At 43.4% G+C, this 15,854-nt stretch overlaps 1 protein-coding gene across 1 annotated transcript in view; it reads left to right on the top strand.

The window, feature by feature from the left end:
• LOC139276727 (haloacid dehalogenase-like hydrolase domain-containing 5) overlaps positions 1 to 14,404 on the top strand; it is a 50,431-nt gene extending 36,027 nt beyond the window's left edge. The window contains exons 5-8 of the mRNA XM_070894712.1: positions 3,303 to 3,336; positions 8,750 to 8,924; positions 12,228 to 12,416; positions 13,292 to 14,404. Coding sequence (XP_070750813.1) covers positions 3,303 to 3,336; positions 8,750 to 8,924; positions 12,228 to 12,416; positions 13,292 to 13,682 — 789 coding nt within the window. The 3' untranslated portion in view covers positions 13,683 to 14,404. The remainder of the gene's footprint in view (positions 1 to 3,302; positions 3,337 to 8,749; positions 8,925 to 12,227; positions 12,417 to 13,291) is intronic.
• Positions 14,405 to 15,854: the final 1,450 nt, after the last annotated feature.

Here is a 15,854-nt window from a genome sequence, read left to right as displayed (position 1 = left end):
CTGGATTCTGTCTGGTACCTCTACAGATGAGAATAATTAACACTTATTTTTATCATTTGCAAACCCTCTCAACACAATATATTTCTCCGCACTTGTATACAACTCAAAACTAAAACTTTATACAGATTGTAGTTTGAATGCTTTGGTTGGTAAAATATATTGTATAAAAATTCCACAGCACTAGCCTTGAGAACTTCCAGTTTCTTAAAGGATAGTTTGTGCAAGCGGGGGGGATCTTGCTGCTTGTATCAGCTCCATATTAAATCCTCCTCACCTATCAACCCTGACTGCTTTGATCTTTGGCTCTCCGTCCCTCAGTACATTCATTTCAAAATGTTCATTCTTGTCTGTAAATCTGGCCTTGCCTTACCCAACCGCTGTAAACCCCTCCAGTCTCATGTCCCAGCACGCATTCTCTTCCGATCTGGCTCCCTACATTCCTCCAGCACTGTAGAGCCACTGCCCAGCACAGTAGAATTCCATTTCAAAAGTCCTCCAAAACTTTCAAAAACCTTTTCCAAAACCTCTTCAACTGCACATTTGCTCCATTTCCCAAACTCTTCTTCCATTTCCTGTCTCCCGCTTCGTCAAGCACCATGGGATGTTTCACTCTGTAATTGCATTCTGTTGTTGTTTTGTTTTATAAAGTATTCTGTTCTTGCTAATCTATAAAGTACAGTATATCAAAAATCCCCAAGTCATCTGCACCTAGCTTTTTTTTAATAGGAGATATTCTGGCTTGCATCATTTGATATTCCCTACTCGCCTCCACCCCTCGTCCTCCCTCCAAAAAAACAAAGCAGAGAGCTGAAATTTAGGTTCCTTAGATGGTACTGACCTTTTCTGGCTTCAGTGCCCCAGGTTGGCAGCTGAGCCGATGCCAGATGTACAAAAAAACCTCCAACATTAGATACCTGAAAGAAAATCAATTTTGTAAACGCGCCTGCTGCCTACATAATTGGAGATATTGACTTAAAAACAGAAAACGCTGGAAATCACAGTAGGTCAGGCAGCATTTGTGAAGAGAGAAACAGAGTTAACGTTTCAGGTCAATGACCCTTCGTCAGAACTGCTGAATGTTTGAAATGAACAGATTCTTAAGAAGCACTGAAAGGGAAGAAAGAACAAAAGGGTAGGTCTGTGATACGGTGGAAGACTGGAGAGATTAGAGAGACAAAAGGGATGATGGGCTGACTTGAGGTGGTAATGGCAGAAGTTAGAAAAATATACCGTACACTTCCATCCCTCACCAGGATGGCCGGAGGGCGCTCCTTTTCTTCCTCGAGCAAGGCCCAACCAGTCCCCATCCACCTTCGCCTGGCTGAACTTATTCTCGACTTGAACAACTTCTCCTCCTTTAACTCCACTCACTTCCTGCAAATTAAAGGTGTTGCTATGGGAACCCGCATGGGTCCGAGTTATGCCTGCCTTTATGTGGGATATGTGGAACATTCTTGGTTCCGGTCCTACTCTGGTCCCCTCCCTCACCTCTTTTTTTTCGGTACATTGATTACTGTATTGGTGCCGTTTCCTGCTCTCGCCCTGAACTAAAACATTTCATTTACTTTGAATCCAATTTCCACTCTTCCCTCACCTTCACATGGTCCATCTCCGACTCTTTCCTTCCCTTCCTCAACTTCTCTATTTCCATTTCTGGGGATAGACTTTTAACAAACATTCACTATAAGCCCATTGACTCCCACAGCTACCTGGACTACATTTCCTCCCACCCCGCATCCTGTAAGGACTCCATTCCATTCTCCCAGTTTCTCCGTCTCCGTCGCATCTGCTCTGACGACGCCACCTTCCACATGAGTGCGTTTGATACGACTTCATTTTTCCTCAACCGAAGATTCCCCTCCGCCGTGGTTAACATGGCACTCGACCGTGTCCATTTTATTTCTCGCACCTCTGCTCTCACCCCTTCCCCTCCCTCTCAGAACCACGACAGGGTTCCCCTTGTCCTCACCTTTCACTCCACCAGCCTCCACGTTCAACGGATCATCCACCGCCATTTCCGTCACCTCCAGCGTGATCGGCAATCACATCTTCCTCTCTCAGCATTCCGAAGGGACTGCTCCCTCTGCGACACCCTGGTCCATTTCGCAGTCATCCCCCAGCACCTCCTCCTCTTCCCACGACATCTTCCCGTGCAAGCACAGGAGATGCAACACCTGCCCTTTTATCCACTGTCCAGGGCCCTAAATACTCCTTCCAGGTGAAACTGCGATTTGCTTGTACTTTCAATTTAGTATACTGTATTCACTGCTCACGATGTGGTTTCCTCTACATTGGGGAGACCAAACGCAGATTGGGTGCCCACTTGGCAGAACACCTCCGTTCAGTCCGTAAGCGTGACCCTGAGCTTCTGGTTGCTTGTCACTTTAATTCCCCGCTCCATTCCTACTTCGACATCTCGGCCCTCGGCCTCCTACACTGTTCCAATGAAGCTCCATGCAACCTCGAGGAACAGCACCTCATCTTTCATTTAGGCTTCTGGACTTGACATCGAGTTCAACAATTTCAGACCATAACTTCTGCCCATTTTTGCTCTCTAACCTTTTTTTCTTAAACCCCCCTCCCTGGTCCTATGTATTTTTTCTTTCTGTTTCCCATGGCAAATCGCTGTAATTATTCCGCTGTTCACACCCTATCTGGACTAATCTTTTTCTCCCTTCTGCCATTACCATCCAATGTCAGCCCATAATCCCTTTTGTCTCTCAAATCTCTCCTGCCTTCCACCCTATCACAGAGCTTCCCTTTTGTTCTTTCCACCCCTCCCATTTCAGTGATCCTTATTTTATGTTCATTTCGAACATTCGCCAGTTCTGACGAAGGGTCATCGACCTGAAACGTTAACTCTGTTTCTCTCTCCACAGATGCTGCCTGACCCGCTGAGATTTCCAGCATTTTCTGTTTTTATTTCCGATTCCAGCATTTGCAGTATTTTGTTTTTGTAGGAGATGTTGTCATTTTCCTTGTGTTTTATAGATGGGAGAGGAAGGAGCACTTCATATTGCAAGAGTCCCTCAAACATTCCTTCCACGTTACATCCTACTCCTGTTAATTCAAAACTTTTGCTCAAAAAATTAATTCAGTAATTTTAGGAAAAGAATGCTTTTATACATTGCATGATTTCAATTTGAATTAACAGATAATTTTGAATCAAACAGCTTTGAATTAACTGCAATACTTTGAGCATTGTACTTGACTGTTGAAAAATGTATTTTCATATGGTATGCTTGGTAATCTTCAAATAGCTTAGAATTAACCGATTGACACGAGAATTCTTTATTTTCCAGCCTTCTGTACCTGTGAAGTTTCCTAACATTGAAGGTAACTCCAATGTGTGTGCATGTAAATCGTTTGTGTTAAATGTCAGTTGTCTTAAGGTTAATTCATGCTCTGACTGCAAAATTGGTACGAAGCAGTTTGGCTTTCCACTGATACTGCAGTTACATGATAAGTGCAGCCTAAATAAGGCATCAGGGCCCAACCTGACACCTGAATGAAGCTGTGTTCAACTCCCTAGAGAAGGGAGTCACACTCCCCTGCTCTCTCAAATCAGTTTGGGCCTTGGCAACTAATTTACAGTCAAAGTTTAGAACTGATGCAATGTGGTTTCCACTTCACACCAATGCTAAACTTGAGTAGAATGCATCCTTAAAGTGACATGGGGGCGAAATTGCCCTGTTTGGAGGCGGTAACCTTCCGGGGCGGAGACCTTTATCACCCGGCCCGGAAGTTCTGCACCCAGCGTGGAATTCGGCCCTTCCGCCCCTCAACAGAGGCGGAGCGCTATTGGAGGTGCTCCGCGCCCATGGAGGGTGCGCACCCGGGGTGGTAGAGCAGTGCTGAGCCCAGCGCCCTCGCTGGCAACGTCAGCGCTACACAGAGACTCCACCAGGGACGTCCTCGACCGGGCCAACAGCCCAGCACCCATAGCGGAGTGCAGGTTGGTGGCCTGGTTGAGGCGAGGGCTGCCATTGTCAGGCTGACAAGAGTCTGCCACCAGAAAAATATGGCGGCCCACAGCGCACTGGCCTAGCCTTTAAGAGGCGCTCCGGCGGTGGATGTCCGCCAGCTTCGCGATCCGCAAAGCTGGTGGTGACATCGGCTGGCACCATCCTCACCGCTCGGGGGGCAGTTTCCCCCGCGGGGCGCCCCCCCGGGGGCAATAATGGGACTATAAAAATTTCGCCCCACACGTCTGTTATAGTTATATTAAAGAAATGCTTTAAGACAAGGTGGTTATGTAATACCGTGGGCTCTTGGCTCTAATTAATTCACCCAGTTTATATTGTGGGGCAAATTCCATAGCAGTAGACACACTGTTGCATGTCTATCTTAATTACCACTACATGTATTGGCACACTGGTGCTGGCTCTCTGCAAAAGCACCTCAGCTAGTCCCACTCCCTCGCACTTTCCCCGTAGCACTGCATATTTTTTTCTTTCAGCTACTTATTTAACTCCCTTTTGAAAGCCGTGATTGAGTCTGCCTCCACCACCTTTTTCAGGCAGTGCATTCCAGATCATAACCACTCGCTGAGTCAAAGTTTTTTCTTATGTCGTCTTTGGTTCTTTTGCCAAACATCTTAAATCTGTGTCCTCTGGTTCTTGACCCTTTCACCATTGGGAACAGTTTCTCTCTATCTACTCCGTCCAGACCCCTCATGATTTTGAACACCTCTATCAAATCTCCTCTCAAGCTTCTCTGCTGTAAGGAGAACAACCCCGGCTTCTCCATGTAACTGAAGTCCCTCATCCCTGGAATCATTCTCTTAAATCTTTTCTGCATCCTCTCTAAAGCCTTCACATTCTTCCAAAAATGCGGTATTGGCCACAATATTCCAGTTGAGGCTGAACCAGTCTTTTATGATCTTGTGTAAAAGCTGATGGACAAAACTGCTTTGTAATTTACAAAGCTACCGGTTTTCTGTTTTTGGAGTATTGAACAGAATGTCATTGGCCATCTGGAACTTTGTGCCAGAATCATGGGTGTTATGGGAGAAGGAGCAAGGACATATCTTCGGTGTTAATTATTTTTAGTTTAAATGCTGCTGATTGTGTGCTCTCCCTCTTGCTCTGCCTCTGCTCTGAAGCTGATTCAGAGCAGAATTAATGGGAGCAGTGACCATACAATAAAGTGTTTGGGTAATTATGGAAGTCATGTACTCATTTTTTGCTCCCATGAGATCTCTATAATTCTGCTACCAAATTCAACAATTCCTCAGTTGCTCAGCTGGCAAGTCTGTTCTCTGTTTTACTGTTGGCTGCTCCAGTTTCTGTTCCCAATTCTGTGGCTGGCTGTTTCATGTCTCCAACAGCTGTTAATGTCACGGTTTAGCTAAAAACTATGGGGATGAAATTGCCTCCTTTTTATAGCCCGGTTAGCACCTCCAGGGAACGCCCAGCAGTAAGCACCCCGGGCCAGCGCAAACCCGGCAATGACGTCGAGCGCACCAACCCCATTGCGCCCTGCGGGGGAAATTGCCCCACGGGCTGTGAGGCTGGCGCGGGCGGATGTCAACGCGGGGAGAGGCCTTTAGGGCCCCGGCTGCCATTTTATTTTGTTTGCCAACTTTTGTGCTGGTCTCACAATGGCAGTCCTCTCTTCGACCAGGCCACCATCATGCAGCCCGGCACTCCGTTTTGAGTGCTGGGCCACTGGCCCGGTCAATCGTGTCCCCGGTGGCCCAGTGGCTGGTGACTAAAGGGCCTGCAGAGTGCACAGCAGCCCTCCCCGTTAATTGAAGAGGGGCCATGGGAGCGCCCCTCCAAGGGAGCGGAGCGCCAGAGACAGCACTCCGCTTCCTTTGAGGGGCGCATGATCCAATTCCACGTCGGGGGCGGGACTTCTAGGCCCAGCGATAAAAGTCCCAGCCCCAGATGGTTATCGCCCCCAATCGGGGCGAGGGGCAATTTCGCCCCCTATATTTTTTTAATCATTTTTTTGTAGCGGTCCCTGGTACTGGTTCCTGTATTTATTTTGCAGTGTTGAAGGAATGTTACAATGCCAAACAAAACTTAGTGTGTTTTGGGCATTCTATTTTTTTCCCTCTATGCAGTTCCTACTCACCATGGTTATTATGCCTTTTAAAGGTGATAAAGTTCCAAACAAACTAATACGTAACTAACAACTACAGAAAAGCTGTGTAATATTAAACTCTGTAACTGTGCAACGTATTGTAGAACCCAGAATGTAATCCCCCAGAATTTCATGTAATAAAAATGGAATTTAATTTATTCAGTCACCGTACACCAGAGATTTCCAAACTGAGCTCTGCGAGGGCATTCCAGGGGTGCACAGATTATCGGACGTTTGTCAGTCTGGGGCTAGACCTATTGCAAGCTATCTCAAATTATGCATTCTATTTTTTTTCCGTAATTGTTGATTTTTTTGTTGCTATATGCTAATGTTTTCTTTTGGGAGTTTTAACATGGGGACCCTGGGCGCACGTCAATATCTGCATTGAATCCACCAGCATATGTCATTATTTGCAGGGGTTCCTATACACACAGTACGAAAACCACTACCATAAAGCGGTGGCTCTGATGGAGGTTCCAAATAGCTCACTTGATGCTGCGCTGGTCTCTTAAGATGAATAGTCACAGATTCAAATTTTGGGGGGAGAGGTGGGAGAGAAGGTATCCTTCACTGTGCTTTAATTAACTGTGTTCTTATTTTTCTGTGTTCTGCCAGTCTGACATTTCACGAATGTCTTTGTTTGAATTGACATTTATTCACTCTCCTACTGTAAAGGCCATCAGCGTTTTCTTTGTAAAGGGAAATGTGAGTCGAGCAAACCAATGACACACCCCCTAGTGGCTGATTAATAGAAGAACATGGATAAAAGTCATAATTGCATATCTATTTATTCTTAATGAAATTTTGATTTATTTGACTTGCTACAATGTTCAACATGTTTCATAGGTGTATTTTTTTGCTTGTGTGTGATTATAGTCTGAGTTTGATCTGAGACAAGAAATTAGATAACTGCATTTAAAATTAAAAAAGGAGAAATATTAAATAAACTAATCAGACTCGGAGGATAAAACCCCTGGCCCGAATGGATTACATACGTGCATTTTAAAAGAATCTAGGGAAGAGATAGCAGAGGCACTACTATACATATTTAATAATTTCTTAGAACAAGATGTAGTGCTAGAGGACTGGCGGATAGCGAACATAATACCTATATTTAATAAGGGAGATAGAATATGCCCAGGGATCTATAGATCAGTCAGTTTAACATCAGTGGTAGAAAAAATAATGGAATTCCTAATAAAGTATAAAATAGAAGAATATCTAGAAACCCAAAATATAATAACGAACAGTCAGCATATATTTCAAAAGGAAAAGCCTTGCTTGACCAACCTCATTGAATTTTTTGAAGAGGTAACCGAGAGTAGACAAGGGTAATGCAGCGCATATAATTATCTAGATTTTCAAAAGCCCTTCGATAATATACCACAATATAGACTGATGAATAAGGTCAGAGAATGCAGAGTCAGGGGACAAGTCGCAGAAAGAATAACTAGCTGGCTTCAAGACAGAAAGCAGAGAGTAGGGGTAAAGGATAGCTATTCAGTGGCAGAAGGTGGGTAATGGTGTTCCACAAGGATCAGTGCTGGGATCACTGTTGTTCACAATTTATATTAATGATTTAGACTTTGGAATCAAAAACACAATTTCTAAATTTGTGCATGACACCAAATTGGGAGGCATAATCAATAATGAGGAGAACTGCAACAAATTACAAGAAGACAGTTATAAACTTGTAGAATAGGCATATAATTGGCAAATGAAATTCAACACAGATAAATGTACGGTATTATATTTTGAAAAATACGAGTCTAAATGGGGTAGAAGCAAAGGGATCTGAGTACAAATCACAAAGTAGCAACAAGGCCATAAAAAAAGCAAACCACACACTAGGGTTTATTTCTAGAGGGATTAAATTGAAAAGCAGCGAGGTTATGCTAAACTTGTGTCGAACCTTGGTTAGTTAGACCACACTTGGAGTACTGCGTACAATTTTGGTCACCATATAAAAAGGATATAGAGACACTGGAGAGGGTGCACAAGAGATCATACCACAAATGCAAGGGTATACCTATCAGGAAAGGATGGACAGGCTGGGTCTCTTTTCTTTTGAAAAAGAAGGCTGAGGAGTGACCTAATCGAGGTCTTTAAAATTATGAAAGGTAAATACAGCGAGTGTGTTTCCACTTCTGGGGAAGAGCAACATTGGAAGCCACCAATGTAAGATGGTCATCTAGAAATCAAATAGGGAATTCAGAAGAAATTTCTTTACCCAGAGAGTGGTGAGAATGTGGAACTCTACCACAGGGAGTGGTTGAAGCGAATAGTATAGATGCATTTAAGGGGAGGCTAGATAAGCATATGAGGTAGAGCGGAATAGAGGGTTATACTGATAGTGTTAGACGAGGAAAGACCGGAGGAGGCTCGAATGGAGCATGGACTGGTTAGGCCGAATGGCCTGTTTCGGTACCGTATATTCTATATAATCCTATGTAAATCCAAGATACTGACAGCAGAATGAACATATAATTGTGAAATGAAATTCAATACGGATAAATGTGAGGTATTACATTATATCAAAGAGTTGAATTCCATTGTACTGTCTCCAATCGAAAGCCTTTTTTAAAACATGGCTCATTGTGTCTTGTACTTCCAATATGCCTTAATTAAATGTACTTTTTCTCCCTTCTACATTTTTTAGCTATAATCCTGCTTTCTGAGCCAATCCAATGGGAAACACATCTTCAGCTGATTATTGATGTCCTTTTGACTGCTGGAAACCCAGACAGTATTCCTCGGCAGTTGCTTTACCCTCACATCCCTGTAGTGGCCTGTAATACGGACTTGTTGTGGGTAGCAGAGGGCAAGTCACCAAGGTATGATCCACATAAGATTAAACCACTAAAGTGAGAGCTAATTCAGGAAGTGATAAACCAAAGCAGGACCTAATTCAGATGAATGTCAAAAATGAGGGTTGATTTTATGAGATGCGGCTCCAACCTGGGGACTTGTTGTATGAGAATGCAGATTACAGAATTGTCCCTACAATGTTATTGCCCTTTCTCTGACCCCTGTTCCCATCCAACCTGGGAGCCTCACCTTGAGAAGTACCCCTTGATGTGAATTCCAACTCTACAATGTACAATCCTGACAGGAATATTGTTTGTGAGAATCAATGTCAATACATATTGCATAAACTTTGCTGAGTGACATTTAAGTGTTACCTATCACTGGGTTCAGTTTTTACATGCTAAACTTTGGCTGTTATATGTGAGGAAAAAGAGAAGTGGAGAGTAGTCAATATGTTTAGAATATTTTGCAGTGGGAAAAAAAATCTGAGGGACAAATAGCATGATGAAATATTTAATTTATTTGTTGCAGTTTTCCCGATGGAAATTTTATCAATGTTTTTAAATAGAAGAAGGGGATGGAATGTACTGAAGGTCATGAGGACAATAGCATGTTTTCTTTCTTTCTTTCCACCCCCTCTCCCCTCCTCTCCCACATTGGCAGGTACAAGAATATTTATGTAGAACCTGGAGAGCTATAGGGGTGGGGTTTACAAGCTAAATGCAACATCTCTATATTCTGGGGCAATTAGCTCCTGGAATGGATTGTTATCCAGCACAGTGAATGCTGATTCAGCTGAGGGATAGGGGCATGACACCTGGGGAAGGAGATAGAAATGGGGGCACCACTATTTACAAGGAGGGGGTGGGGTTGGTGGGAGAGGTGCAGCGGTTGGGAAACCCGGAAGTACGGGCCTCTCTGAGGACCTGACAAATTTAATAGGACCTGATTTAAATGTTTGAACTCTGTTTCCCTGCCGTCAGACAACCATATTGAGAGGCTAGCTGGCTGGCTGTCAGGCGAGAAGGTTACAGCCGAGATCATGGGGGACATGGGTGGGGGGGGTGGGGGGAATGGATAGATCAGGCTGGGTATGGTGGGGGGGGGTGCATGTAGAGATTGGTTGGGAAATGGAAAGACTTGGGTGGAGAGTGGATAGATCGGGGGCCAGATAGATTGCCGGGGGGGGGGGACTGGCCGGAGAGATCGGGGGTGCAGGGGGTGTGGCTAGATTGCGGCCCGGCTAGATCGGGGGGAATGGTCTGATCAGGTGGAGTGGGAGACGGGTTTGCTTGGGGGTGAAGGGGTGAAACACTCTTGCTCCTCCTGGCCCACTAGCAGTGCTGGAAAGGCACTTACCTGTTGGATCGGGATGTTCCTGCCTGACTTCAGTTGCCAGTTTTCCAGAGCCTTTTAAATTTAAAACACAGCTAAAATTTCAGGCACACAGTCTCATTAAAATATTTCAATGAAGGACCCGTCTTTGAACCCGAAACCGGAAGTTGGAGGTGGGTTTGCATTGGGTTTCCCATTTTTTAAATTTTAACTCCCACCCGTCCTGGGAGGAGTGGGGCAGGGGGTTATAATTACCCCCGGGGTAGCCAGGCAACAAAGAATTGAAGGCAGGGTGGACAATTCATAAAGAAAGTGGATGAGGGTTTCAGCAGCAGATGGGCTGAACTATGTGATGTTAGAGGTGAAAAGCTCAGTATTTATGATGGAGACTTTATGGGCTGAATAGGCCAGCTTGGGATTGAATAAGTGTCAAACAGAACGATTGAACCTGAGACAGGGGCTAGGGAGAGGGGTGGCATTTTTGACAACTGTTGACAAGTCTTCCCAATGTTTAACTGGATGAAATTGTGGTTCATGCAAGACTAGATGTTGGACAAAGTCTGATAAAACAGAGGCAGTGGAGCTTTTGAGGAAAGTGGTGAGGAGGTAGAGAACATCAGCGTACATGTGGAAGGTTACCCCATGTCATTGGATGATTTCACAAGGGCAGCATGTAGATGAGAAAGGGGAGGGGGTCAGGGACAGATCCTTGAGATACTCTGGAGGTAATGGTGCTGGGTCTGGAAGAGAAACCATTGCTGGGGGATGCTCTGACTGCAGTTGGGTAGGTAAGAGTGGAACCAGGCAAGGGCAGTTCTACTGAGTCCCAATAGAGGAGAGGGATTGGAGGAGGATGGTGTGGTTGATGGTGTCAAAATGCTGAAGAGAGGTTGAGGAGGACGAGTGGGAATAATTCACCATGATCACAGTCACAGAGGATGTCCAGTGACTTTGATTTAGGGCTGCTTCAGTGCTGTGACAGGGGCAGAGACCTGATTGGAGAGATTCAAACGAGGAGTTGTGGGAAAGATGGGTGTGGATTTCAGAGGTGACAACATCTTCAAGGAGTTTGGAGACGGGGTGGAGCTTGCCAATAAAGTACTAGTTTGCAAGGACAGAGGAGATGAGGGTGGATTTTTTTTGAAGAGTGGGGTGATTTTGAAAAGGAGGTGGACAGTACCCAAAGAGAGGGACCATTCACATTGTCAGCCAGCAGGGGGGCCAGGGAGGGAAGTGGGGTGGTCAGTGGTTTAGTGGGAATGGGGTCCAGAGAGTAGGAGACTGAGCTTCCGTTACAAGGAAAGGCTGGAGCAACCAGGGCTATATTCTCTCGAACAGAGAAGATTGAGGAGGGCAGATTTGATAGCACATTCAAAATAGTAAAATAAATAGACACAGTACACGTAGGTCATTTCCACTGATCGGCACTGAAAGCAAGAGACCATAATCTCAAGATAAGCACTAGCTACGTAAAGTATGGGATTAGAAGAAACTCTTTTGTGCAAGGAGTTATTGTAAAGAGCACTGATTTGCTGCAAGCGCTGACTGATGCTAAATTGATTGTAACATTCCAAAAAGTACTAAATAATTTCTGAAAGAACAATAATATGAAATGGTATGGGAAGAAATAAGGAAAATGGGACTATGTAACATATCCTGAATTCAATGCCGGCAGGAAGGGTCAATTGTTCTGTTCTTGTGCTAAATATTTCTGTTTATCTTTAAACTTCTTTGCCTATCTATCTCTATCTCCTCCTTTAAGATGCTCCATAAAAGCACCTTGGGACATTTTACTTCGTTAAAGGCACTAGATAAATGCAAGTTGCTGTTGTTTTCTGTTCCTCCCCCTTCCGCAAGAGTTGAACAGGACAACCAAGTGAGGTAAATTTCTCTTGGGATAGAAATGCAACTTGTAGTTAGCAATTCAGTCAGTAATTGGAAGAGAACGCAATTTTCTGTAGTGTGATTTTGACTTTTCCCCTTTGGCCCAACAGGTTTGGTCATGGAATATTTATGCTGTGTCTTGAAGACATTTACAGGAAAATCACAGGCAAAGATCTTAAATATGATATCTTACTAGGAAAACCAAGTGAAATGACCTATCATTATGCAGAGTGTCTCATCAGGGCTCAAGCTGTAGGAAGAGGATGGCAGAAACCTATTCACACACTTTACGCCATTGGGTAAGTGGCTACAATTATGGAGAAAGAGTGCAAGTGACCCTCAAATTCGTAGAGACCAAATAAAACTTTATTTTGTGAGATATTTTCCTTTAAAATGTCCTGTACTCTGAGATGCTAGACAGCTGCTGCTACCAATGTATAAAGACTCATTATAAACTATCAAAATTGTTGTGAATGATGAATTCCTGATGTAAAATTTCTGATTTGACAACCTGGGGTAGACTTGGAACCAAATCACAACTGCTGCAATCATTTTGGTTTTAAAATTTCCCATCTTCCGACAGGTAGCACAACCTGACCTGACTTTGGGCTTTTAGCTGTCTTTCTGCCCTCCTTGCTCTGTCCATTCTACTCATGCCAGACGAGTAAGACGTGCTTTGGAAGGCAGGGTAAAGAACCATTTGTCAGTCCTAGTGCAGTTGCCATGCAAGGCTCTAAATTAATTATTCCCAGGTTAAGGAGCCCGAGTGCCCGAATAAAATTTTGAAGACCCTCATTCGGAGATAGGGAGAGAAACAAGAAAATCTGGAGCAAGGTAGGAGAGTGAAATGGTGTTTCGCTAGGTAAACATGCTTGATTTACAAATTTCATAAAGACAGATTACAGATTAATAAGAACAGGCTCGACTTTGTTGGTGAAAAATATACATGCTTGGTTTTCTGTACTGGATCCTTATGATGGGGATATGAAATAGCATTTGGACTAATCTTGAGAAGAGAGCTACATTTTTGTAAAGAAACTGCAAAAAAAAAAAAGATTTCAACAATTCAAGGAGAATGCTGGAGTCAGAGTGAATTTAAAAACTCTAGTTTGCCCGAATGGTGTCCAGCCTGTCTCTTACTTATGGACCACACTAATTCTGGTTTTTTTTTTAGGGATAACCTAATGACTGACATCTATGGTGCTAATCTATACAACCGCTACCTTGAAGAGGAATCTTCTAGAAAAGGCTCACGGGTGCAAGCTAAAGTTGCCGCGGGAAAACAAACAGCCACAGTTTCCCAGGATGAAGATCCTGATGAAATAGCAAGCGAACTGACACCTGGTTCTGCTACTTGTTGTAAGTCTGTGCTGGTTTGCACAGGCGTGTACAGTTCCTGTAAAGATGATATAGCAACCCACGAGGAATTGATCACCGGGACTGTATTTCATGGACACCGGGACTTTAGGTTTGATGCTGATTTATCTGATCCAGACTATATAGTACCAGATATTGATGCAGCTGTGGAACTGATATATGAGCTGGAAAAATATGTGCCTAAGTAACAGTTTTTTTTAAAAAGCCTCCTACCTGTTTGCCAAACTTACATCTGGACCTAGAAAAAAAGTGGATTTTAAAAAATTGCATAAAAGCAGTCGCCGAGTTCAGTTCAAACAAATATCTAATTGTCTTCTATACTGTGAACCACTGTATTTGTCCCTCCCCCAATATAAGTCTCAGTTTGGAAGAATTGTAGCTATAATAATTTTGTAATGGTCATTTAGTGTGACCAGATTCTTAATTGTGTGACCTGCAGATGTGTTGATCCCATTATCTTTATGAAAATATAGGAAAGGAGTAACTCGTCCTCTCTGTGATGAATTTCCTCAACAAGAAATGTTATTTTTTTTTTTAGAAAGACCTTCCAGCCAAGCTCAGTACAAATAGCAATGTGGTCTCCTTTCTCCTCACTCCTGTCTTGCCCAAACTACACATTTGTGTTGTTTTTGACAATGATCTGTGGGCATAAGTTCCTACATAGTATGAAATCTGTAAATGCTTTTAACTTATTTTGAGCTGTTGACAAAATGATTAGTTGCGAGGTAGGGGCAACAAATTTGTTGGAACTTTGATTAAACCAGAACTTACCTTTGGAGGTAGGTGTAAGGAAACTGTGTTTGCAAACTAATACATGAAAATGTTATTGGTCTGGCATTTTTACTTGGGCACTGTTGAGTTTAATGTATAAACACTCCAATTATTAGTCATAATGTTTCCTCTCTCTTTCCTCCTCCCAAATCTAAATCATAGACCATATTATGGTGGAATATTTAGAAATGTAGGTTGACATATATTCATGGTTACCAGTACAACAAACCCAGTTTGGTATCTCTACAGTTTTCTACTTTCTCTTTGTATGGTTAGGTAGTGCAATAATAGCAGCATAAAATCCACTCTTATAATCGAAAAATTAAGAGTGTGGCTAATTTTGTGTTAATAACTTTTATATACTGTCAATCTTTTATAAAGTATTTTATTACAAAGAACATAGAAGTGGGAAGATAGACCACTTATAAGGAAAGATATTTAAGTTAAATGGCCTGTTACTTTGTCGTCATCCTCCTCACTTCTCCTCAGTACAGTCTCTTGGATGTGGGTAAAAATTTTCAGCATTATCTTTTCCAGCTGTCTGTGAACATCCATTTACCACATCACTAAGCTGAATGTAAAAATATGGTGACATGCCATTTTGAGCAACCTCTTGCTCTCCGACAATAGAGGGGCGAAATTGCCCCTTTTTATAGTCCCATTAGCGCTTCCGGCAAGACACTATTTGCCCGAGGGGGGGGGGGTCGCGCGCTGTCGCCTCCCAGGAAATTGCCCGGGAGTTTGCGAAAGCGACCCCTTACCGCCCCATGGGGGAAATCACCCCGTGGGTCGCGAGGCTAGCGTGAGCGGACGTCAATGAAGGGGAAGGGCATTGAAGCGCATCAGCGCGACGCAGAACATCCGTGTAGTGCTTCCTTTAGCGACCTGGTTACCACCCCCAAAGGAAGTGGAGCATGCGAGATTGTGCTCCGCTTCCTTTGAGGGGCAGTAAGGGCAATTCCGCGGCGGGGGCAGGACTTCTGTGCCGGGCACTAAAAGTCCCGCCCCTGGAAGTTACCTCCCACAATCTGGGTGCGGGGACTTTTGCCCCCTAGGTTTATTTTTATAAAGGTGCATATGGAACAATTGGTAATTCTGCCAGAAGGGGTGCATCCCCTTCAATATAACTTTTAAATGTTTTATATTTTAAACTTCTTAAGTTTTTCAACTCATTAAACTGTCCCTTTGCAGAAATTCTACAGTTAACAATTAAAAGAACCAAAAAAAGTATTCTGTTTGCAATAATGCTCCCTTTATTTCATCTTTTGAACTGCAAAGGGGGGTTTTAAAATATTTTGAGTTGTAAAAATTCTCAAGAATGTTTTCCCTTGCAAGTTATTTTTAATGCAGTGTTGCAGTTTAAACTCTTCAGTCTCTTTGGTTTGCCACGGCAAAGAAATAATTCTGTGCACTTACTTTACAAGTGAAAGATCGGTACTGTGACTGCTCAGAATTGTCTGCTGCCCAGTGTTGTCAAGTGCATAAACAATGAAGAGGACAAGACTATTGCTACTTGTTCTTGTTTTGTTTACAGTGAAACCAGTTTGTCCTTTTAATAAGAAGACCACCACACTAACTGCATTTCTGTT

Source organism: Pristiophorus japonicus, chromosome 12 (genome assembly GCF_044704955.1).
Source record: "Pristiophorus japonicus isolate sPriJap1 chromosome 12, sPriJap1.hap1, whole genome shotgun sequence".
Taxonomy (NCBI): domain Eukaryota; kingdom Metazoa; phylum Chordata; class Chondrichthyes; family Pristiophoridae; genus Pristiophorus; species Pristiophorus japonicus.
Note: the sequence above shows the minus strand (reverse complement) of the source record. Positions and strands in the feature narration are given on the sequence as shown.